Source organism: Scophthalmus maximus, chromosome 2, assembly GCF_022379125.1.
Source record: "Scophthalmus maximus strain ysfricsl-2021 chromosome 2, ASM2237912v1, whole genome shotgun sequence".
NCBI lineage: Eukaryota > Metazoa > Chordata > Actinopteri > Pleuronectiformes > Scophthalmidae > Scophthalmus > Scophthalmus maximus.
In genome coordinates this window covers 6158465-6184480 of record NC_061516.1, presented here as the reverse complement: position 1 = coordinate 6184480, position 26016 = coordinate 6158465, and the positions used below count along the sequence as shown (strand labels likewise).

The following is a 26016-nucleotide window of genomic DNA, read 5'->3' as shown; positions in this document are numbered from 1 at the left end:
ATTTAGTTTGTTTTGAGGGTCGAGTTTCATGATGTGTTGATTGTGGGGCCTGGCCACGTACGGCTCTAGCAGTGAGGAAGATTTTAAATTGAATCCTGAAATGTACTGGAAGTCAGTGCAGTGATGTTAAAAGAGTGTTGTATGTGACCGTCTGTTGGACTGGGTCAGGAGCCGGCAGCACGTTTTGGACTAATTGTAAGTGGTGGAGAGATGAGTTATTGAGACAGGTAAACGGTTAAATGAAGTTTGCTGTATAAATATTAAATATTCACTTAGATGAACATATATGAGCATTTTGTCCCCCATTTCTACAGAATATTCAGAAGGAATTTCTGAAAAGTGGTAAATAGAAGAAACATAAAAATAAACCTGATAAATTGAATTTAAGAGTACCCACATTTTGAACTGGACATTGTTCAAGAATCCAGTGACATTTCAATGTCATCTACTTCCTGTCTGCAACCACCTCCAACACCAGAGCATTGTATTCTACTTCCTGTCTGCAACCACCTCCAGCACCAGAGCTCGTCCATCACCAGAGGTCCAACACCAGAGCTCCTCCAGCGCCAGAGCCCATCCATCCCCAGAGGTCCAACACCAGAGCTCCTCCAGCTCCAGAGCCCATCCATCCCCAGAGGTCCAACACCAGAGCTCCTCCAGCTCCAGAGCCCATCCATCCCCAGAGGTCCAACACCAGAGCTCCTCCAGTTCCAGAGCTTGTCCATCACCAGAGCTCCAACACCAGAGCAGCTCCAGCACCAGAGCTCCAACACCAGAGTGTTGTATTCTACTTCCTGTTTGCAACCACCTCCAGCACCAGAACTCCTCCATCACCAGAGCTCCGACACCAGAGCTCCTCCAGCTCCAGAGCTCCGACATCAGAGCTCCGACACCAGAGCTCCTCCAGCTCCAGAGCTCCGACATCAGAGCTCCTCCAGCACCAGATCTCCAACACCGGAGCGTTGTATTCTACTTCCTGTCTGCAACCACCTCCAGCACCAGAGCCCCAACACCAGAGTTGTATTCTACTTCCTGTTTGCAACCACCTTCAGCACAAGAGCTCCTCCAGCTCCAGAGCTCATCCATCACCAGAGCTCCAACACTAGAGCTCGTCCATCACCAGAGCTCGTCCAGCACAAGAGGTCCTCCTTCACCAGAGCTCCTCCAGCACCAGAGCTCCTACAGCACCAGAGGTCCTCCAGCACCAGAGCTCCTACAGCACCAGAGGTCCTCCAGCACCAGAGCTTCATCACCAGAGCTCCTCCAGGACCTCGTAGAGTCTGGACGATTGACTCCCGGCAGGTAGGCTCCATGGATTCATGCCGTTGACTCCAGATTCTAAGCCGATCATCTGCAGCCTCAGTCGCAATTAAAAATTCATCCGATCAGGCAACGTTTCTTAGTCTTCAACTGTCCAGTGTCACTGCAGCCTCAGATGTCTTCCTGTCTGACAGTGTTGAAGCATCATGTTCATTCTGATGCTTCTCTGCTCACCAGTTTTCACTGGTTATCTGAGTTACCGTAGTGACGTCTCTCATGAACACAACTGCACACCGACTAAAAACTCAAGATCACTTAACAGAAATACTCAAACCATCGTGTCAATCGAGTTATTGTGTCTATGCAGATATTGGCTGGATCTCTGCATGTGATTACTAGAGAGAAATGTCAAAATTAATAAATAATAATAATTGACACGTTGTTGCAGAGTTGGTACGAGTGAGTACACTGATTGATTTTAATGGCTTCATAAACAACTATATAAAACAGTTCATAAAAATTCATGCACGTTCAGTGTAAATTCATCTTGAAATAGAGGAAACTTATGTACAACAGTGTGAACTGTAACAGTGACTTCATTCAGTTGGTGGTTCACCACAAATATACTTGGCTGCATAGAAACATTATTATTGCCTACACAGAAAATAAAATGAAACTAAATCATGTAAAACGATTATTTAAGATCTAACCGGAGCTTATACTGAAAGACGAGTGTCTTTCTTCAGACCATGATTACAAAAGTCAGTTCCTTCCAACTCACGGGTTTCACTGAGACAAAAGAACTAAGCACTAGTGAATCAAACTGAGTATTGTTTAAGAACTTTCCCTTTACCAAAACGTACATTCTGAAAACATCATAGGGAAGGATCTACTGTACATAAAGTCAAGAGTAGAACCACAAAAAGCCTGAGTTGATGGGGAAAAGTAGAGTCATAATAAATCCAAAAAGCCTGAGGAAAAAGACCACCGATTTACTATTTTACAGATATTTACAACGGTATTACTGAAGGAAATAAAACATGATACAAGTTGCTCAATAAAAAAAGGAAAAAAATCAAAGTTATTTTTTACAGCGGAGATATGTTATTAAATAATTCACACCTGGTGGAAAAAAAATCAACCTACTAAGCAAAAGAGACGTTGCTGTAAATGAGGTACTTCAGGTGGTGATGAAGTATGACGCAGACGGACCAACACAAAACGGTCTGGTACCAACAGAACGGTCCGGTACAGGATCCAGTGTCGGGGAGGGGGAGGCAGCACTCAGGGGCAATTATGTCCATTTCCAGAATTTAAAAAAATGTATAAAAATAACAAAGAAAGTGCTGCATGCTGTGGAACCTACACAACGATGCAGCTTTAAACTCTTAAATAGAAAAATATGCTCTGATTTTGATCTGCTACCTGGCGTCTGTCCCCCAGGGTCCGGACCAGCAGGAGAGGAGATGACAGTCATGCTGAACTGACTGAGACACAGTGCTTCGGAGGTCCACAGTCCCTGTAAGGCATTTCTGAGTCTATGGCTGCTACTCGCAGACCTGGCAGCTCCTGTTATGTCTTGCGGCTGCTCCAGATCTGCTCCGGCGTGCTCTTGTGGTCCGACGAGTAGTCGAACGGTGAGCGGTGGCCCATGGGTGACCGGGCGTCGTAGGGCGAGCGCTGGTCTCGAGGGGAGCGGGGCCCGCTGGCTGATGCTCGCTGCTCTGTCTGCCAGTCTGAGTGGTAGCGATAGGATGAGCGCTGGTCAGAGTGGGAATAATCCTTCATGTCCAGCCGGTGGTCTCTGCTACTGCTGCGGAACTCCTCCAGCTTCCTGTGCTTACCGTCACTGTAGAATCTGCACACAAACACACTCGGGTCAACCTCACATGGAGCTCATCTTGTGTTACATATGTTGGTTCACGTTCCTCAAACCAACACTGCAGAAGCACCAAAGTGTGGCTGAGAATCTCTATCTCTTCAGTGCCGACGTCCACACAAGCAATGAACTGATACTATAACCAGGTAGTGTAGAGCAGCTCTACTGACTCAAATATATCATAAGACCCTTCCCAACCAAAACATTACAACTATAGAACCTGAAGAATCTGGAAAATCAAAACAATGGATGTTGGAAATAGAACATCCTAACAGTGTACGAGCGCTGGACTCCACATTGGATCATCTGAGAGGAGCTCCTCCCCTCCCTCTGTCTTCAGGACCCCTGGCACTCTCAAGCTCGCTCTCTTTGTTTGAAATCCAGTCAGGAAGTCGACCACACTGTGTTCTGAACATGAATGAACGTCACTGTTTTATAAATGAGGCAGTGAAGTGAAGTTGTCCGTGTCTGAGGCCCTGACCATCTCTGGTTGTTCCCTCTGTCGGGGGAATTGTCCTATAAGAGCTTTGTGTGGTACAAGGCACCAACACTAAATGGTTCTCACAGGGTCCAGTGATGACCTTCCCTCACCTGTCCTGCCGCTCTCTGTCCCTGCTGTCTGGTCTGTAGTGGTCTCTGTCTCGGTGGTCTTTTCCGTTGCTGAAGGAGGAGTAGGGTCTTTTCCGCGACTCCCCTCCTGCCGTCTTCCTGTGGGACTCGGAACTGTGCCTCTCCTTGCTGCCGCTGCTCTCGTGGTATCGACCAATGGCCTGATGCCTGTCGGAGCCGTAGCTGTCCCTGCTGCTCTCGTCCTGGTGAGCGTTGTCCTTCAGCCGGTCGACGTCTGAGGAGGAAGAGCATCAGGAGTCAGGACACAGACAATTTCCATAACGCTGCATGTCCAACAGAAGAAGACTCACTGTACCTGCATGTTTATAGCTGTGGGTGTTTGAAGTTCTAGTGTTCTGTTCCATTGCCTGAAGAAACAGAATCATCATCATCATCATCATCATCATCATCATCATCATCATCACCACCACCGGCTCCTGACAGCAGTGCAGGATGTCACACTTTCGTCATGGTACATACCTGGGCGTTCTCTTGTCTCTTCTTGATGGCATGCTTGTACAGTTTATGTAGTTTTCTGGCATCGAACTCAGTGAATTTAGAAACAAATATCCAAAGGTTTCTGTAAAAGACAAACATCAGCACCTCAGTATATGAAACATGAAACCAGATGACTCACTGTGGACAGTTATATGAACCACTTCTTTACTAGTACCACCGGACCTAAGTCGGTGACGAAGGTCAGCTGCATGTGGAACTTGTGTTATATATATAAATATGTGTGTGTGATAGAATGACAACAGACAGTGTATACGAACTTTCTCCACTGTTTGATCTGATCAGGATTTGAATATTCCTTCAGACACTCGGTGATGTGGTCCCCGATCTTAATGAGACACTGTCGTGTGTGTTCCAGCTGCTCACGCTCTGACAGCCCTTTCTCCGGCCGGTCCAGCTGCTTCAGGGCCGCCTTAACCGTCCGCATCCGCTCTTTACACTGAAACACCACCAACAACAACAACAACAACATCATCATCATCATCACCAACAACAACAGCCAGAAGCAGCAGCAACATCAAAAACATCTGGCAACTGTATTCCACAACTTCTGGATACAAACTTTTGGTTGTACTTTGTCTTACTCTTCAAAATGTCATGAGTCAGTGATAATCAACTTGTGTACAGTACAGTGTTCAGCACAGTGGGTGATGCACGCACCACGCTGAAGGTCCTCTGGTCCAGCTCCTCAGACTCCTCGGATATCGGAACATTCTCTCCACTGGCTGTGATGTGAACCGGAACATCAGAGACTTTCTTCGTCCGATCTTTCACTTCATTCTGATGAAAAGGATTTGAGAAGTGTCCTTTACTTATTGATATAATAAACAACTAATTTAAATGACTACGGTCCACAGTAGATATACTTATATATAAATTATCTATTTTGTTGCACCTTGTCGCTGCTCTCCTCTTGTTTAGTAACCGTTTCCAGAGCCTTGGTTTCTTTTTTCTCTCTCGGCTCCTTTGTTTCTTTTATGTCATAACTTTCCTCCTTCTTTTCCTTTTTGCCGTCTTTTTTCATCTCTTTTTCTTTGACCTCCCTCTCCCCTGATGAAGAAACCTCCTCCTGCTCAGGCTCTTCCTCATCGTCGTCGTCATCCTCCTCCTCTTCCTCCTCCTTTACCACCACCCTGTCTGCTCGGCTCCGTCTGCTCGGTGGCTTCAGTGGTGCCATCTCCTGAGAGGGTCAAAGCACATCACACATAAACCCAAATTCAGAACAGGAAACGGTTAGTTCCTGCTATAGCAAGAACAAACCCTAGGATCTAAATATACCTTCTTCTCCTGCACGTCCTCCTCATCATCGGACCTCTTGTCTGACGGGGGATCTGAGGACGGACTCTTGATCACCTCGTCCGTCTTTGTCGGCTTCAAAGTTTTGCTTTTTTTACTTCTTGGCTTCCTCTTCCGTGAATTGGCCTAAATTTTAACAAAAGGGGCAGAAGACATTTCTATCCATCCACATCATCGATCATCATATCATGTACAAGAGGCAGAGCAGTGTGGTTCCTGTGAGACTCACGGTCCCGGCCTGTTTCTGAGCTTCTCTCTTGGCGAGGTCTTTGCTCAGGAGCTTAATGAGGTAGTCCGCTCTGGTCTGCAGCTGTTTGGCCTGTGGCTTCTTGTCTGGGTCGTCTGGTAGGAGCTGATCAACAGGACACGATTCACATTATTGTATCATTATTTATGAAAGAGCATAACTGCTGTTGTTCCACGAGCTACTGTTTACAATTTATTTGTTATTTTATATGTTTTCTGAATTCCAATAATTGCATTGGCTGCAGAATGACAATGAAGTTACAAATACAGTCACTACACACAGAAGATTGACACTCATTAGTTTAGACTTGCTTCTGTACTGACATTTGAAAGGGCTCACTGCAACAAACTGGTGAGTGTGTGCGTGTGTGTTGTTTGAGCGCACCTTGTGTGTGAGATTAAGGTCTGGGTCCATCTTGATCATCTCCCAGCTGCCATAACCGTACTCATAGATTCCTATGAGGAGGCTGGAGTCGTCTTCCTTCCCCCACTCAATGTCAAAGTGTGCTGCCTTCGAGTGGCAGGGAATCATGTACCTGTTCAAAAACACACCGTTACTGTCACACACACACACAAACAAACAAGTACCTGTTCAAAAACACACCGTTACTGTCACACACACACAAACAAACATGTACCTGTTCAAAAACACACCGTTACGGTCTCTCACACACACACACACACACACACACACACACACACACACACACACACACACACACACACACACACACACACACACACACACACACACACACACACACACACACACACACACACACACACACACACACACACACACACACACACACACACACACACACACAAAATGGAGGAACTCCCTGGTATTGACAAACACAATGTGCTGAACTATAATATTCGGTATCTTTATTGAAAACATTCACAGTCCCGGTGATTAAATAAAGAGCAGGTCGGACTCTGACTCTGTTCTTTAGTAGATTGATGTTTAGACTCGTGGTCGTTCTACTCATCGCCAGCTGGTCAACAGACACTACAGTTTCCCCTACATTCATTTTGAATTGGAGAAGATTGTTATTGAAGAAATAAATGAATCAATGCAGAGAGAACACAGAGATCTGTGTGTTACTGTGTGTGTCTCGGAGTGTGTCCTGTGTTGAGTGATGGACTAACATAAAGCCCATCAGATAAATAAGATTAACTTTCACTTCCTTCCACTAAATGTTTCCACAGATCACCTGTGTTACAGGCTTATCTTGCAAAACATTTGTTGCACTTGTAACGAGCGTTGTCTCCATTGATGTTGGTGAAGTACAACTAGACGTTCACTCTCTGTCTGCACTGTATGTGTGTGTGTGTGTGTGTGTGTGTGTGTGTGTGTGTGTGTGTGTGTGTGTGTCTGAGAGCTGGCCACGCCCCCTTCACACAGAGACAAGGAGCTCAGCTGCTGTCAGAGTCAGACCGTGAATAACCAACACAACTTGTAGCCAGAGCAACAGATATTCATCGGCCACTGATATCGGGGAATGTTTTCTTATTTTCTGTTGGGAGTCAACAAGGCGACAATCGGACGATAAATCGATGCATCCCTAGTTAATAGTATATATAATAATAATAAACATGTGTAAATAATTCCAGTTTAAGAACACAAATCTATCCACATAATATTATCCATTCACACGTCCCTTCACAGCAGCAGCTGGTGGGAGGAGACTGAGGAGGGGGTGATGAGTGACAGACCCACAACCCTTTACAACAGTCTGACTGTACTTATTGAGTTGTGTGACTTATTTTATGTTACTCCCATCACTCAACTACACATTAGTTATCTTTTCAAAATAATGCTGTTCAGTGTTCAAGAATGTTGTGAACAGTAGGAGAATGAAACACATTTGTCCTTTCTCATTATCTTTTACAACTAAAGGTAACCAGTACTTCACTTCCATCCTGTTCTTCTCAAACATCAAATACATAAATGTAAGTAAGATGAATATCTGATCATATTTGAAGACTAATTTCCACATGTAGAGTGTCGGGAGCCTTACTTCTTTCTCTCCTCGGGGTCGGCAGGGATGGCCTTGTGGAGCGGAGCCAGCTCTTCCTCGTGCGATATAACAAGCTTGGCATTAACCTGGACACCAGAGATCCTGAATGTTGGGCCTTTCACCTTCCCTCTTCTGCCTCCTGTGGAGAAACAAGCAGCTTCATCAAGATACATGCTTTCATTCTGTTTGATGTAACCTTGCTGAAGCATTTGTGAGCAACACGACTGAGCCCAGCAGAATTTAATGCGCCAGCTTCCTGTAATTTGTGGCCTCTGTTTCCACTGCTAAGTAAAAGATATTCAGTGTTGGTTTAAGTAATTTATCTGGGAAAAAGCCTGAAAGAAGTGATATATTTTGAAATCTGCATCTGGATTCAGACTATGCATGAGGCTGATCATAACATCTGATGTGCACTGGTGACTCTGCAGTCTTGGCTGCCAAGATATCTTCAAGTCCAGGTGCTCTCACTTCGTGTTGGCCTTCCATTAATGAAGTAACTTAGAAACTACATCTTTAACTATATAAAAGCAAAGCTTCTGGACTTACCTGAGGTCTTGTCTGGTCCACAGGGATTTTCTCGTAGTGTTCTCACACAGCCGTTGTGAACCGTCTCTGCCAAGCGCTTCAGGTCATGTTCAGATTTATCTACAAGTTCAGCATCACGAGCAATAGCATCCAACCTGAGTTAAGAAGACAAGTGTTGAGCAGACTGTGCATTGTTGGGAATGAGAACAATGGTGAATCTCATGTTGCTTACCTTTCCAGTGGTCCTCCAAACTTTTTGTAACTCTTAACAAACCTGTAAGAAGTTAAAGAGATATTAACAGCAATTGTGAGGAGGAGTATAAAGAAATGGGTTGTTGATATAATTACCTCCGGATCTCAGCATCATTGAAGCCCTTGATGTTTTCTCGCGGGATGGTCCTGGGCCGCCCTCGTTTCTTTGGCCTCTTTCGGTCTGAGGGGGAGTCGCTGTCCGAACCCGAGTATCTCCTGTTCCTGCTCTGCCGACCCTCCCCAGCGTTAAAGCTGATCTGTTGACATAAACCAAGAAAGATCACCTGGAGCCCAAAACCTGCAATAGCACTGAATCAAATACAAACTGCACCAAAGATTTTTTCTGAAAAGTAATGAGTCCTGATTGTGTTTTGTTCGACCTCTTGTGTACCTGTTTAGCACAATTCCTCATACGAGGCAGCAGGTAGATTTCCTCCAGCTCCTTCTGTCTCTCCTCTTCCTCCATCCTCCTCCTCTGCTCCTCTGGAATGATGTCGTCCCAGCTCCGATGACTACGCTCAGAATCAATGTCTATTTCCTCATCCTCCATCATGGTGAAGTTGGCGACCTGCTCAGGTAAAGAAACAACTGTCAATGTTAAGTTTTTGGGGATATTGTTCAACCAGCTCCTGAAACAAGAAGAATTATTTTAAACCTTGAACTGAGACAGCAGTTCTTCTCCCACAGTGGAGGGTCCGGGGTCGTTCTCCCTAGTCTCCGCTCTTTTGAGGATCTCGTCAATGTCCATTTCCTACAGAGCAGAACAGGCCTTGACATGAGACACTCAACATATTTCAGAGAATAATGCAATTATGTACATAGAAGTTGGTAAATGATCACATACCTGGGGATCCTGCTCTTCACCCTCAGGCTCTTTGAAAAGCTCCTCTGCACCGAACTTCAAGATGGCAGAGAGCTCCTCCTTATTGAACGGTGCTGAGCTGTGAGCAATGAAACAGTTAGGTGAGACGACAACACGGTGCAGCAGAAATCATTAACCTAGTGCTCTTCTTAATTCATTCAAGTGTTTGAATTCTTCACTCTGTGGTAAATATGCATAGCACTGCCCTCTACTGGTTGAAACCTGGCCACTGTAATTGAAGTTTGCTATATTATTATTATTATTTTTTTTTAAAGCTATCAGGCTGAGAAATATGTCTGATCTCTTCTGCTCGGGGAGACCTACACACAACAACTGCAGTGATGTGGGTCAGGACCACACGTTTGACTTTTAATCAATAAGCAACAGCAATCGCTCCGACCATCACCAGTCACAGGGATCATCATCTATGGGCAGATGATCGGGCGTTCACATCAACGTGTATCAACCAGACGTCTTAGTGACGTGGTGAAGACGAGCACAGGGACCTGGGGTCGAGGGGCACGTGAACACAAAGGGGGGAGCTGGATTATCCTTCTTGCCTGGAGGGAGCAGCACCAGTGTGGAGGACAGTTTTCCCTGTGGTGTCCATCCTCTGAATAACAAGGTGGTCCAGCACCATCTTCTTCTTCGCCCGCTCAATGATGTCCTCCTCCACGGAGCTCTTCGTCACCAGACGGTAGATATTCACCTGCCAGTCCACAAGCAAACAGTGAGATATACAGAGATATACAGTAAGATATAGAGAGATATACAGTTGACAGTGTACATCAACAGGGCAGCGTTTCAACACGTAGATCATTTATATCTACTCAGATGATCTGAGTGGGGCTTAACTGTGGGGCAGTTAAACAAGTTCTGTACTTCAGTTGAGTACAGTGTATGTGCCTCAGGAGGTAGAGAGAGTGCCACTAACTGGAAGGTTGGGGGTTCGAGCCGCCCTTTCCCCAGTCATGTGACAGAAAAACTGCCAAATGAAATGGCAGGGTATGAATGTGTATGTGACTTGTACTGTAAATATATAACAGTCCATCTACATGCACCTCCGATTTTACTCCACTGCATTTCAAAGTCCTTTATTCATTTGACGGCTGAATTAGCTGCTTAAAGTTGATGATGGATGTTCATACAAAACATTACACACTCTTTTGGAATATGGTGCAATATTAATGATCATTTATTAATAATCAAATAATCCTTAAATACATCTAAGCATAAACCTCTCAAATGGGCCTTCTGTAATTCCTAATGCGTACTTTTACTTTACCAAACACATTTTATTTGAGAATACTGTACTTTTGAACTCAAATCTTTTCTGTGTTGCAGGATTTTCAAATGGTGGTACTATTACTGTCAGTAAAGTGAAGGATCGAAGGACAAGACTGCAGTGTCGGCTAATGGGCTTCACCACGTGTTGGTTCTATAAACCTTTATCTCCACCAGTAGTGAGGCAGTGTTACTGACAGTCAGAGCTGAGGGCTGCACTCTCAGATTTGAAATAATCAGTCCGAGACCCCTGAGATGACTGAGAATGGATCATTTGTTGGGTTTCTTCTGTGTACTTCTGGGGAAATGTTTTCCCCCCCGAAGTAGAATAGAATAGTCTTTGCAAAAAAATTGTAAGTTTGAAGTAGAAGCAGAGTGAGTGATTCTCTGTGGGGCTACTTAAAGTTGCTCTGAGAGAAGGAACAGGCAACTGTGGCCCTGGACCTGGTGAGGTTCCCAGATAACTTTACCTTCTGGCCCTTGTATGGTAAATGTATTTCCATATCACTTTTCTAGTCTTATCGACCACTCAAAGCACTTTTGCATTTACACACACACACATTCATACAGCGCCGCTATTTACAGAGTCTTTTCTGTCACATTCATACATTGACAAATTGGGTAGTCTACTGGGCTTGTTAACTAAATAAAAAGAACGGCGCTGTCCAACTAAACGTCCTGTAAACCCTGTTCAATATTTGGTAGTTTAATAAAGCGTTGTATGATACTATGATAAAAACTAACAGTTGAATATTCAAATTGAACTGCTCAATGTGATTTAACCGACCAACTGAAATGATTACAGATTTCCCATCGACTCTTCGTGGAGCTGTTGCTTTTGTTAATGTCAACATTACATTTCCTGTGTTTCACTGGGTGAACTATTCCAAGGCCTTTATTGTGAAGCAGCAACATCAATGTGATGTAAGTGAGCACAAACTCCATGATGCATGAATGTAAGTGACATCTTACAAAAGGCAGTAAACACAGAGGTAGAAGTGGGTGGAGGTTTATGACACATGGTGCCTACCTGTCTCTTCTGTCCGATCCTGTGGGCTCTGGCCTGAGCCTGCAGATCGTTCTGGGGGTTCCAATCGGAGTCAAAGATAACTACTGTGTCAGCCGACGCCAGGTTGATACCCAGACCGCCCGCACGCGTCGACAACAAGAAGCAGAAATCCTGGGCACACAAGCGGAGGTTGATTATATTGAACAAACCTAGTTTATTCAAAAGGATCATTAACTACATTCACTGTATCTGTAGCATAGAACAGACCTCTGAGCCCTCAGCATTGAAGTGGTCCAAGGCCTGCTTCCTCATCTCTCCTTTGATGGAGCCATCTAATCTCTGCAAAAACAGACATAACATTACAACAGGCGTTCAGTATTTTAACATTTCTGAAACTGCTGATCTCCTGGATTTTCACAAACAAGTCTCTAGAATTTTTACTCAGAATAAAACCAAATACAGTTCTGAGTCGATGAGAGGAACTGGTGTGACACTGATATCGCACTTCATTGTCAGTTTACCATCTTCAAGCAGGATAGTGCTCCATGTCACAAAGTCGTAACACCAGCTATTATCAGACCAGTGAGAATTAGGTCAGTCACAAGTATCTACCATGTTTCCCTCATCTTGTGGCATTTCACCCAGAGGTAGAATGGCGATCTGATAAAGTCCTTGGTGTGTGTATGTGCAGTGTGTGTGCCGCTCATGTGAGAACAGTGTGTAGCTACCTGGAAGAGGAACTGTCTGCTCCTCAGGTAATCAGCCAGGATGTCCAGCATGCGTACCATCTGGGAGAAAATGAGAACTCTGTGGCCTCGCTCTTTCAAACGCACCAATAGTTTGTCCAGCAAAACAAGTTTCCCACTGCTGCGGATTAGTAGCTGTGAGGGAAGAAGAGGTGCCTACAGTTATAAGTCTGGTCTCTCCAAGTTAATATCATGAAGTAAATATATGTTCAAGTGTGTTCATTTGCTTTGCTTCTGTAATTTAGCAAACATTAAAAGTGAGTGGTTCAAAAAGATTCCATCAGGTCCCACTCAAACAGTGTATCTGCACTTTGAAGACCTTAAAAAAGAAAATGTAGCTGCTAGAGAGTCTCTGATTACAATCCTTCATTTAACCAATAGAAATTCATAAAAACAACACAGCAAAGTGCAATAAATATTGTTGCCCTGCCGTCAGACCGGGTCGTCAGAACCATCCCAGTCTAAGACCAAGTTCAAGAGTCTACAAACCAGACACTGAATCAACAGTGCACAGTAATTCTATCATTATCTATCCATCTTTCATTCTAGTTTTGAACATGAAATCTTCGTGTCCACTGTTCACTTATCTGGATAATAAATCAGTATCATAGTAATCTTACATATATTTACATATTGTTATATTATTCTCTTCTTGACTGTTTTTTTTTCCTGCGATGGAACAGTTGAAGTTGATTCAGTGTTTCCTTTAAATCTCTTAGACAATCATTTCCACACATCCTGCATCCTTCCTTACTGACTACATTCACATTCACACCATCACAGTTTTGTATTATCTTGGTTCTTAAAACCAGGATTTTATGTTTACTCCCTTTTCATTTGTCAGTGCAATAAGACAATAACACTACATCAACAGACCTGTAAGGCTTCGGCTCTGTTGAGGAACTCGTTGTCCTCCGGGGGCTTGATAAGGTAACAGTGGTTACAACACTTTTTCAGCTCCATCATGATGTTCAGGAAACCCGATGTGCTGCCTTTGGTACCTTTACTAAGAGCCTTGTAGTTCCTGGTCAGGATCCATCTGATTACAAACAGAAAACAAACCTCTGTCATCATGACTGTGATGATCTGTGATCACACAGAAAAAAACAACACAGGATCCTTGATCAAGGCCTGCGATGGAGCAACAAGAGCAGCACCTGAGTCTGTTTCAAAACGTTTCATTGTTCACAATATTTCCTCAGTGTATAGTGACGACAAATGAAATAACAAGCTCTTACTTGTAATACTGTTTCTGGATAGCGCTCATCTCGACTCGGAGGATCTGCTCCACTTTGGCAGGAAGGGATTTCTCCACGTCCTTCTTGACCCTGCGCAGTAGAAAAGGTTCCAGTTCTTTGTGCAGACTGGTGTAGCCTGAATCTCTTCCTTTACCGTGATCCTCCTCAAACAGCTCCCAGGAGTGAAACCTTGAAAAACAAGAAAATTCTTCATTTGTTCCTCCTCAGAAGCAGAACATGCAGGACAAGATAAGTAAGATCAATCTTACGTTGTTTGTATCACACCGTTTCATATTGTTACACCATCATATATCAAGATGTGCTCACTTTAGGGCTGCAACTAATGTCTGTCGGTTATTTTCTTGATTAATGGATTAGTTGTTTGGTTCATAAAGTGTCATAAAATGGTGAAAAATGTCGATCGTGTTTCCCAAACCCCAAAATGACGTTTGGTTTAGTCCACACACCAAAGGTATTCAGTTTACTGTCATAGAGGAGCAAATATTCATATTTAAAAAGCTGAAATCATTTCTCTTAGGTTCTTCTCCTCCACAGTCTCAGAGCTGCTCATTGTGGGACTGTTGTGTTGCTCTGTAATATTGTGGGGTCACGACCTCACTATGTAAAGTGCCTTGAGGTGATGATTGTTGGGATTTGGCGCTATAGAAATAAAACTGAATTGAATAAAGTTGTTTGCCGTGTTGAAAAGTGTGCTGTGTTACACCTGTAACCACCCCAAGTTACAGTATATAGCGTGTTCATAACAACTGATGTGACTTACTTCTCGGGCATGATGAAGTGCAGCAGGGACCACAGCTCCTTCAGTGAGTTCTGCAGTGGTGTTCCTGTGATCAGAAGCCTGTGATTGGACTTGAAGTCCATCATGGTCTTATAGAGGAGGGAGTCATCGTTCTTCAGTCGGTGCGCCTCATCCACACCAATGAAGGCCCAGTTAACATTGCCCAAAAATGACTGGAGACAAATAGAGTTATGTTACATGACAACATCGTACTTGTACAGCTTCAGAAAGGAAAGATTGAATTTAAAGTGTCAAAAACAATAGTGAAGTAGGTGCTGACCTTATCTTTGAGAAGAATCTCGTATGTCGTGAGAAGGATGTTAAACTTTAGTCTCTTGTTATGGACATGCATCCACTCGTGTGTCCTGATCTATTAAATGAAAACACAATGAAAATGTTAGAACATCCATTAACAAACTGCAGTCTTGCACACATGACTTAACCATCAACTGAAGGAAAAGGGGGAAATTAAATTGCATCAAGATGGCTGTAAAGGATCCTTCAGGTTACGACCTGGTGTGAACCATCATACCATGTTCCTACTGCTGATGTCTCCCAGGTAGACCACGACGTTCATCTGAGGGGCCCACAGCTGGATCTCTCGCTGCCAGGAGGTCAGTGTGGAGAGAGGCACAACCAGCAGGAAGGGCCCGTACAGCTGGTGATCATTGAACATGTAGTTGAGGAAGCCGATGGTCTGGATGGTCTTCCCTAAACCCATCTCATCAGCAAGGATACAACTGTTGCCTCTATCGGTGAGGACAAAGCACAAGAGAACAATGGCAAACGTTCAGTATTGTGTATCTGCTACACACTTACACACCTGGTGTCCAGCAGCATGTCTCCATGGTTCTACATCACTGGACACATCATACATTAATTTTTAACAATGAACAAAAATATATTATTACCCTGAAAAAATCTAAACAAACCCTAATTGGGACATTGCCTAGATTTAAGCCTCCTACTGCATCAGAAGGGTTTGGCCGACAACGTTGCTAGCCAATGCTCTTTGTAGCCAGCCCAGGGTCATTGTGCCCACTCGTACATCACTGAGATTATTTAAGATCTAACCACAGATTTTAAATTATTCACATCAGGGGAGGGTCATTCTGAAGGCTGCAGTTGCTGACTTGAAGTAGTTCATGCTGCCTTTCAAGCTACAGTGGCAGAATGTTGGCAGAAGAGGGGTTATTGAGTATAACTTGAGCCCTGACCAAACCCTGGAAAGGATGTGAACTAATGGTTGACCTATATGGGGTGTTCAATGGCCATGGCCAATATTATGATGTTGCTTGTAGGGATGTCACCAGAACTGATACCATGGTACCGAGTTGGTCCGAACATTCTGAAAGAACGACGGTACTTGTAGGAAGTGAAGCAGTAATTCTTCTGGAACTGATGGAGGCAGCAAATACGCATCAAGTGTTGTAGTCTGTCCTCAAATGGTAAAGAAGAAGAAGAACAATAACGCCTTCAAGCACACGGGGGAAAAACAAGTGGAAGATTGCAACGAGTTAAGCTCCGGCCCGACTCGCTGACAGTCGTATGCTGCAGTCTTTGCCGTCAGAGGATCCACCAGGAGGCAGGAGCAAAGTCAGCAAACATCAATACATGTCAGAAGCTCTTCAGAGGCACAGTAAATATAATTTATAATTCTAAGCTCAGAATTGTTTTAAATACTTGAAGGCTGTATGCCACTGTTTTTCTTTTTTGCCATATTAAGAGTCGTTATTTATTATATCCAATCGTCAGGTCTGATGGATGTGTATTGCAATAGTAAAGCTGTGCCATAAAAAAAATTTGATTACATAGTATTGCACATATTTCTTTGTAATTTTAATTTTTTTTTTATTCTTTTTATTTATTCTTTGAAGGCTACGTGACACTTACTATTGTTGTTGTTTTTGTAATGTTCAAATGTTTTTAGTAAAGGAGTTATTTGTTTAAGTATTATTGTTTGTGTTCTTTTTTTTTACACCGTGTTATGGAGCATCGTGTACTTCTGGTGGTATCGGTACCGACTACTAGATTTTTGGTATCGTGACATCCCCAGTTGCTTGTATTAAAGTTGCTATTAATAACAAATGAGTCAAAATTGCTGATATTAATAATAAACATTAATTCAACCGTTTTATTCAATTAAATGTAAAAAATAGTGTCCAGTGTCGGTTTGCTTGAGCAGATTGTCACTTTGAACAGTATTTAAATGTTCAAAAGTTTCTACAGGTAATCAAAAAACTAAATTCTGTATAAACATACACTTATTTATATGCCTGCAGATATTTTCTATTGCTCTCAGCCTAGTGAGCATAGACACAAATTAAATGTATTCACATTTGAAGAACGTCTGACTTTTGTGTTTACTGCAGGAGCTGCATTAACTTCAAAACTCAAAGAAAAGCATTGGAGGGGCAATGCTTTACCTGCGTGTGCCTTGTGTATAGGCAACAAAAAATACACTACATATACGATATCCATCCCACCACAGATCCATAATGACACAATTTTTACACAACATAAAAGGTTGTGTTAGACACGGTAGCTGTGTGCATCGTGCCTGTGTCCTCAACAGGCAGAAATAATTCACCCTTCACTCTGTACAATCCTCAGCAGTAACAATATATTTATATATATTATGTATAATTGAAGGAATGTTTGGGTCATACTTGCACCAGGAGTGAGCCATCCAGTTCAAACTGTCCAGCTGGTAATCTCGGAGCTCCAGTCCATCACCTCCTATGTAAGATGGCTGCTTCTTCATGGGCACAAACCTGGGTCTCTGTTTGAGCACCTACAGAAAAGAACAGCAGCTCGTCAGTAACAGCTCCCACTAAGCAAGGCTAAAGTTCATGCCCTACTACTCCACCGACCGTACCTTGCAGTCCCTGAATGGAATACACTTGGACTGGTTTCTGCTCATGTAGTCATCGATACATTTCTGGAACTTTTTGCCAATCAGACAACCGTCTTCCCAGCTGCACTCCGAGTACGGTAAGCCCTGCCACTTGCACAGGTAGTCTGGGTAACCAGCTGCTGACTTCTGGTTTGAATGGCCTGCTCAAAGGAATTCAGACATTGTTTTAGTTACTCAAATCCAGTGGCATCAAAGGTACAATAAAGCAATACACAGCAGGAAGCGTACCTATGATTCTCTCCACCAACTGGTACTGAGAGTGCAGGTCATCAATCAATTCTTCCTGACAGTTGAAATATTCAATATCCTCTGGTGAAGCTGCCTTCAACCTAGGGAGAAGGAAAAAAAGCATTAGGAAGTGGGGCCTGACTGTAATCCATTTCTGATCTGGGCCAAACCATATTAATCATTTATTTATGTAGTGCCCTTGTTTCAGTGGGAACTTCATAAAAGTCAACATTTCAACCCTTCTGGTTTTCAATATGAAAATTATGCAGGTTTGTGATGACAGATAAAACAAAGTGAGAATGTTTGTATGTCTCTATGTTGGTAAATGATGATCATCAGTCACATGGGGACGAGCAGAGGGCTTATACAGTTAGCTTACACTACCAGTCATACTGACTACAGGTTTCAATAGATTTTTAAAATAGATACATTTTTGATTCTTTTATTTGTGTGTATGCATGAGGATGGACATGAGGGATAAGTATGATATGGACATTGACTTCACCAGGGAGGGTCGGTTGCCACAGTCTATCATGCGATGAAGTTTAATAAACCAAGAAACACTTATTTTATGAAACAAACTCTCACCATTTCCTTTTTTCCTGTTCCTTCTTCTTGAAGTTGTCCAGTTTTTTCATGCCCTTGACATTCTGCAACTTGAGCGTGTCCTCCGTCTCCCAGGTGTTGTGGATGTGGGCCCAGTTCTTCCACTTTATCAAGTACTGGACATCACCAGCCTCTTTGTTGGGATTGAAGTTGGAATTGGGGTCCCCGTCTGCTTCTACAGCGTATACGGTGGTCACACTCCCCGTTGCTGTTTGGAAAGAAATTATAATAATTAAAGGGGCAGTACGCGATTTTGGAAAAAGTTTATTTCTCTCTTTGTTGTTGTTGTTGTGGTTTCACTGCTCTGACTCACTAACCACATGGCCAAAACCCTTGAGTGGCAGCTCCACGTTTCCACGCGTGGTGTTTAACCTGCACAGTGTTGTTGGTGCGATCCAAGCCTTTTATTTTGCTTTAGATTTACGGAGCCTGGGCTCAGCCAAATTCACTTTTTTTTCAGTGCACACAAAACCAACAGCTAACGGACCGTGAAGAAATATTCACTTAGCTTTAGAAGAGCTTACGTTCCCTTTAAGGAATGCTGATTTCCTGAATCCATCCCGATTCACAAGGTTCCGATTCGATATGGATTGATTTAGTGATATTTCAGATTAAATACCAACTATGGTTGGATATGACAGAGATTGTCACATAACTAATGCTGCAAATTGTACAAAAATGTATCTCTCTCTAACCTGGTGCATTATTAAAAATATTTACATTAAATATTGAACCTAAAGCAGTAACATGAATGCACTTTATATCTAACATGACCCACACAACAGAAGTAAAAAAGGCAACAGTACAGTGTTAACTCAAGTACTGAGATGTGAGGACACAACAAGAGTATAAATAAATGCAGAAATAAATACATACACAAATAAGTACAATTTGTGATATTTATTTGTACATGTATTTATGTATGTATTGGTACATGTATTTACGTATGTATTTCTACATGTATTAATTTCAGCGTCGCTGTGTCAGTGTATAAATGGTATCTCAGTGTCAGCGCAGAGCAGCCTTTAGCTTAGTATTAGCCGTTTGTGTGCGTGTGTGTGCGCTCATGGTTTAACACAGTACTCTGGTGATTCCCTTCACTCGGCCAAGCAAGCGAACATCATCTGGAAGTTTTAGAGCTGTTAGCGAGGCTAAGTCTTGGTGTGTGCGCAAAGTAGCCAATGTGCAACCGCTCCTTCAAGTCCACAGCACGGACCATGTTCGCTGCCTTGTCCGTTATGATGATGGGTCTTTGTTTGTACGTTTTAAAACCAAACTGATGCCAGACATCTGGCTCCAGGCCTGACGGAGCTCTCAGTGTCAGTCTCTGACCGTCTCTCATGTCGGCAAATGTTGTTGCACGGTCATGCAGACTAAAGAAAATGATACAGGAAATGGCATATATCAAAAGTTCGATCTTAGGATTTTATGAACCGATATCTGATCTTTGAAATTAAGATTGTTATGAGGTGGAGCCAGCCCTAGAGTGAAGCAGTTATTCATTCATCAAAAGAGCTGGGTTAGAGTTGTTTGGATGGTGAAAAAAGCAACAGAACAATCTTGTGTTACCAGGGACACGTCCCTATCACCTGACTTCCCTAAAAAACTGTCCAGTTTCCTCACTTTGTTGATAAGTTTTGATAGTTTGATGATACGCCAGACATTACATACCTGACAAAATTCCCCTTTTTGTCCACGGTTACAGCATCGCTATGTAACTTCTGCTGAGCTGCAACAACTGCAGCCAAAAGTGGACATCTTGTCGGGCTCTGGGTGAGTGGTTAAGGGTGCTGGAAGCAGCATAGCCTTAGAAGCTAACAGCTCATGTGAAATTAAGAAAGTCTGTTAATTGCTTAGGCAACAAAAAATGAATGAAAGGGGTTGATAAATTAAATAATTACCCAGCTCACTTGTTCTTGTAATAATAATAAATAATAAAAATAAATTTCATTTATAGAGCACTTTTCATCGCCGAAAGCAATCTCAAGGTGCTTGTGGCTACGTCTTGTGACCTAGAGCTGTAAAGCATTGTTGTACTATTTCAACCGAAGTCTCATAGTGCAAGAGCAGGTGTTCAGGGCTGAGAGTGGGAATGTGATCCATCAAAATGATTTTATAGGAAAATGATGCCGTTTCTCTTACCTCTTTTCCTCCCTATCCTGCAATCCATCACTCTCTCCAGCGTTTCAAACTCATCTTCCTCTGGCTGTGGGACATCTTCACCCAGAACTTCCACCACATCGTCCGAGTCCGTCTTCAGTTCCTCATCCTCCTTGTAGCTGACGTTGACCGTGGCCTGCCGCCGTGGTCCTGCAGACGCCACCTTCTTGTAGTGATCGTCCTCATCATCAGAAGAAGAGCACTTCTTGTTTTTCTTCTTCTGAGTGCTGCTTTTCTTCCCATTCCGAAAATTCATCCTGAGGCGTGACAAGAGAAGAAATGATGCATACGCACATTTTCACGTCACATTATTTCAGGTGGACCAGTGACACCCTGTGTGTCCAGACTTTAGAACTAAATAGAGGGTGTTCAGGGGAGCAATGTCAGCAGTTTGGAAACAAAGTGAAGTTGACAAAAGTAGAGCAGACTGCAAACGATGAATATCTGATGAAAATAAAACCTGTGTTCAACGTCCTTGATAGAAATGTACGTGTATACTGCTGCTTAGACCCCATATCTCACAAGTTTCAACTTTGTATATAAAGATTGTTCATATTACCCTGTAGTTGCAGAGATATACTTTATCCATTTTAGGCATTTCATTTCAAGCATGGACAAGCACACATATCTGTACTCGATATCTGCGAGTACCCAAATGTAAGTACTTGAACTTGGTCGGTGCATCCCTATCTACAGGGCAGCATCGTTCTGCTTCAGCTAGTGAGAATCAAATATTATTTTGCAGCAGCAGTGAGCAAGTTTGAGTTCAGACACTGAGATTGGAACACTAACATACATCTTTCTTTTCATTGTTATCACTGCTGTTGTTTGTGTCTCTACATGCAGTTGTCACCATTTATGTAAAATAGTTTGTGAAAGAAGAAATACCACGCTGTAATAACTATGTACAACCACAAGTGGTTGAGATGAAAAGTGCTCTATAAATGCAATTTATAATTATTATTATTACAAGTGAAACACAAAAGTGTTTCTTCAGTTCCACAAATCGAGCAGAGTGAGACATCTTCTCTCTAGTGTGTCACATGACTTTCTGAGGTAGCATCTCTTAAGTGGACTTATATATTATATACTTAATATGTTTGGATGAAAACGCTCATAAAAACTGAGGTCTTTGGTCTTCAATATGTCAATTACACAACAGGAGCAACGCGGTCAGGACATCACCAACAACTACAATCTGAAGCAGAAATAATAAAAACTGCATATGACCTTGTTTCCCACTGAGGTTCTTTATGTGTTCCAAATATTTGAGCTTATTAATAAAAAAGTAAGGTGCTGCACGGTGGTGTAGTGGTTAGCGCTGTCACCTCACAGCAAAAAGGTTCTGGGTTCAAGTACCGGTTCAAACCAACCAGGGCCTTTCTGTGTGGAGTTTGCATGTTCTCCCTGTGTATGCGTGGGTTCTCTCCGGGTTCTCCGGCTTCCTCCCACAGTCCAAAGACATGCAGAATGGGGTACGGTCAATTGAAGACTCTAAATTGACCATAGGTGAGAATGGTTGTCCGTCTCCGTATGTGGCCCTGCGATAGGCTGGCGACCTTTCCAGGGTGTACCCCGCCTCTCACCCAATGTCAACTGGCATTGGCTCCAGCCCCCCCGTGACCCTTAAGTGGATTAAGCGGTAGACGATGGATGGATGGACTAATAAAAAAGTAAGCGTTGAGCCCTGGACAATGAGGTTACCCTGAGTTACCAGGGAGCTGTCCACTTACTTGTTTGGAGGTTTTCTGCTTTTGATTTTGTGACTTGGCTCATAGTCGGACGCGGTTTCGTCGCTGTTGTCCTCTGCTGATGAGGCTGATCCAGAACCACTCCCAGAACCAGAACCTGATCCAGAGTCAGAGGAACCTGAATTTCTTCTCCTTTTGGATCCACTTGATGAATCAGAGTCATCGCTTGATGAGTCCTAAAAATGATCAAAGACAAAATTTTCCCGAATAAGCAATCAACTTATAGATTTTACGTTTGAGAACACAATTGACATCAACTCATGTTGATTAGTTCCCATTTAACAGCAGAGAAAATGTGTATCAGAGAAACAAACCTCATCAGATCCACTGTTTGAGGAGCTTTGTCTTTGCTGCAATTGCTGCTGCTGCTGTTGAAGCTGCTGTTTCCGGAGCATTGCGGACCTCTGCACCGCTAGAATACTGGGATTGGACTTCCAGAACTGAAATCAACGAGTGCAGCGGGAGGTTACCAAAATATGTGAGGTTCATTGTTAATATAATTGATTCTGATGATTCAATTCCAAAATAGTGAAAAATAAGAGGTGAAAACAACTTAATATATCTTTATTCTTTTAAGCGTTTACTGAACGTTCACAAAGTGAAAGTTATTAACAATTGTCTAGTGGATACTAAGTAAATACAATGAAAAACCTATGATATACAGACAATCACTCTACATTCTGTCCTTTGTTCTCCCTTTTCTCTTCTTCCCTCCCTCAGTCCGTCTTTCACGCTGCTGTGATGTTAGTCCAACATGCTAGCTTGTATCTAAACAAATGGACATGATGTGTTGATGCGTAGCGTAGTCAGGTAGACACACTGTGGCTGATAGCTGCATACGTCCTTGCAGATTAACCTTTGTTTGGACTAATAAAGGTGCTATTGTGAATAGAAGATATTATTACTAAATGTATTATTATTATTTTTTTTTTTTTACACATACTCTCTACACCAGCCACTGAAATGAAGATTTGTCAAACTAGGTCAAACTGCAGTGATGTAAGAAAATGCTGAGTCTATTCTGACAAATACCTTCATGCAATGTAAAGCACTTTGATGCTGATTATTGAAAGCAGTCATAATAATTTCCTTTTCTCTGTTACAATCTGGAGCGCATCTTTGATCAATTCTTTACCTCAGCTCCATCAATGTTTGACTTATTTGGTGGTTCCATCTTCTCCTTGGATTTCTCTGTGTCAGAGTCTGACTGGCTGCCAGAGTCTGAACCACTTCCTGAGTCACTGCTTCCTGATTGGCTGCTGCTGCTGGAGGAGCTGGAACTGGAGCCTGAGCCGGACCCTGATGCGGATCCCGATCCAGAACCAGATTCATCATCAGAATTACTGTCACAGGATAAGAGAAAAGGGTAAAACATATATTTTTAAATTAGTAATAAATAGAGGAATCACTCGCAGATCAGTTTGACACACTGGACTATATAACTGCAGCGGCAAACTTGAGTAGAATCACTCAGAATTGGCCTTATTCACTTGTAATCATAAAGATCATGGAGTAATTATTTCTGCCATTATAACTTTGCATCATTGTATTATGCTGTATGCTGCTGTGCAGTGTAAACAAAAGACTAAAAACAACACTGAAATACCATAAGTAATACATTTGCAACTTTAAAACTGACACATGAGAGTGTCAGCAAACTGGAGATGGCAGCATCCCTGACACAGAACGTTCCGCTGCCTTCTAATGTGTCAGAATAAGGCCCAGACAGACAGCTAACATCATCACTTCATCTTCACAGCTGTATCCTCTGGAACAGGCACTGACAGTAGGGAGACCGGTCTGGTGCCACTTTGAGAAAGGTTATAAATGCATTTACCTTGATTCTCCACTGCTGTTGCTTACACTCTCATCCTCACTGCGTCCAGCCATGTTGAAGTCCAAAATATAGACTTCCCCCTGACAACCTGTAGTCTTCTGTCCGACGTGGTTAAACTGCGACAGGAGGAACACAATCAAACCATGAGTATTACAGTCTGGGAAACGTGAGGACTGCACCGTCGTCCTGCACAACGTGAGAAAAGGGCACGATGCAGTTACACACCCTAAGTCGTAAATAGTAGAATGCATTAGCATGTAAAACCTTTGCAGCAGAGTAAACAATCCCTGACAAACTACCATCTGCATCACAGCTCCACCAATCGACTGTCGTTACGGAACTGTCAACGAGATTCCGTTCAAAGTCAACATCTCTAACGGCACCAATGCCTCGCGCTCGTGTTCCGGGAGAGACGAAGCGGCTCCGTTGCACAACAGGCCGCTTTTCAAACGAATATGTGGAGTTTGAACCAGAAGAGACGAGACCGGTGTGGCTGGATGAAGCTCCGCGGAACTTCAGTGCAATCGTCCCCTGAGCGCAGCGGCCTACCAGGCCCGCGCAGCAGCAGCATGTCCGCACAAAGCTCCGGGAGCGTTGACCACACGGAACAACCTCCCTGACTCTCGGCCGGGGTCAGCAGACGCCTCACCGACCGGCCCCGTGCCAGTCTCCGTGGGGTCTGCTCGGCGGCCGTTAGCCTCGACTGCTGCTACACGTTAGCTCGTTGCTAACTAGCCAAAACCGGCTAACGACGCAGCTCCGCGGTATTGGCGGGTACGTTGGCCGGAATGTACACAGACACGGTCCCCGCGCTGCTCCGCAGTTTATCACCAAACCGAAAGGGAAAACACAATCTGCCCCGTCGGAACACGACCCACACCTCGACCGGCGGTAGCCACCGTCCCTCGCACACAACCACTTACTGTTTGCTAGCTCGCGTGTGATATGTTGATATTATGATGATCTAACCCAGAAAACCACGACAAATACGGAACAGCCACAGGCAGACGTTGGCGTTGGAATTCCTCAACGCGACGTGTTAAACGTGAAATGCCGTGGCCTTATTTATTTGTTACGTCAACGTGGGTTCAATAAACACGGAGAGGGACGGCGGCGCTGCGTTTACTGGGGTTGTCAAGGAAAGTAGCATTAGCTAACGTCCCGAAGCACGAGGCTACCGCGGAAGCTAACAAAATGAAGAAACTTTGTCCCAGTTCGTGTGAGCAGGGAACCAGCGGAATGTCCCTTGCCCGGTCACCGTCCGCGCTCGCCTTTGAACACTCCACGGTGTTCAACAGCGCAGGTGACGGTGCCACTAGTTTGGCGCGGAACAGTCCTGAACTTATTTACTATTCATTCCTAAACTACAAACCAAAACGAGCTAACCCAACTTCACCCCTTCCATCTTGTTTTAATTCGCCGCTCACTTCTCGCGGCTTTTACCACATCAACAGCTAACGTTAGCTTCACTCTCTGCCTCCACGGGAGGACGCGTCTCCGCGCCGCGTGTTCCCCGCCACGGCGGACTGTTACCTGGGGAACTCCGGTGGAGTCGTGGTCCAGACCCGCCGTCCACTTCAGAGCTCCTTTCTTCCTTTATTGAAGTAGTGAGCTAGCAGCTGTTGGCAGCTAACGCTACCGAACGCTAGCTAGCTAGCTAGCTATCCCCCAGTACGGGAGAGCAGCCCGGACGACTCAGTTCGGTCAAACTGCCTCAGCGGTGTTTTTCTCTCCCTCCAAAAGAAAACAAGGTCGGTCCCCTTCCCTGTTTCAGGTGTTAGCGAAGTGCAGCGCTCGACGGTCAACTGCGATTGTAGAAAGCTGGCATTTCAAACCAGGGTCTTCCGACAACCGGCCTCCGCCATGACGCCGTAGGGTTCACTTCACTAGGAAACCCCGGGCAGTGACGTCACGCCGGCGCTTCTCACTACAGCGGCGAACATCTGGCAGCGGCTCGTGCTCGAATCAACAC

General features: G+C 43.8%; 1 protein-coding gene across 2 annotated transcripts; it reads right to left on the bottom strand.

The window, feature by feature from the left end:
* Nucleotides 1-1714: 1714 nt before the first annotated feature.
* Nucleotides 1715-26016, bottom strand: chd1 (chromodomain helicase DNA binding protein 1). Of its 2 annotated transcripts, none has more exons than XM_035625237.2 (36): nucleotides 25578-26016; nucleotides 24045-24160; nucleotides 23343-23550; nucleotides 22522-22647; nucleotides 22190-22383; nucleotides 20439-20713; nucleotides 18279-18504; nucleotides 17691-17791; nucleotides 17424-17602; nucleotides 17215-17339; nucleotides 15078-15294; nucleotides 14826-14915; nucleotides 14528-14718; nucleotides 13747-13935; nucleotides 13385-13547; nucleotides 12491-12643; nucleotides 12030-12101; nucleotides 11784-11933; nucleotides 10030-10178; nucleotides 9452-9548; nucleotides 9263-9358; nucleotides 8999-9175; nucleotides 8704-8864; nucleotides 8588-8629; nucleotides 8377-8510; nucleotides 7831-7969; nucleotides 6192-6342; nucleotides 5790-5912; nucleotides 5543-5686; nucleotides 5160-5444; nucleotides 4925-5044; nucleotides 4525-4703; nucleotides 4229-4328; nucleotides 4065-4116; nucleotides 3731-3983; nucleotides 1715-3118 (listed from the first exon to the last, which is right to left on the bottom strand). In XM_035625237.2, the coding sequence occupies exons 2-36, from the start codon at nucleotides 24095-24097 to the stop codon at nucleotides 2833-2835; spliced, it is 5400 nt and encodes a 1799-aa protein (XP_035481130.1). In that variant the 5' UTR covers nucleotides 24098-24160; nucleotides 25578-26016; the 3' UTR covers nucleotides 1715-2832. The 2 variants fall into 2 exon arrangements, with proteins under 2 accessions (XP_035481130.1, XP_035481131.1); XM_035625238.2 differs by lacking the exon at nucleotides 25578-26016 and adding an exon at nucleotides 24968-24986.

Coding starts and splice junctions, on each gene's coding strand:
- chd1 (XM_035625237.2), bottom strand. CDS start 24,097: ATGGCTGGACGCAGTGAGGATGAGAGTGTAAGCAACAGCAGTGGAGAA. Junction 14,916..15,077: donor ACATCAGCAGTAGGAACATG/GTATGATGGTTC, acceptor TTCATTTAATAG/ATCAGGACACACGAGTGGAT. Junction 13,548..13,746: donor ATCCAGAAACAGTATTACAA/GTAAGAGCTTGT, acceptor GTTTGTAATCAG/ATGGATCCTGACCAGGAACT.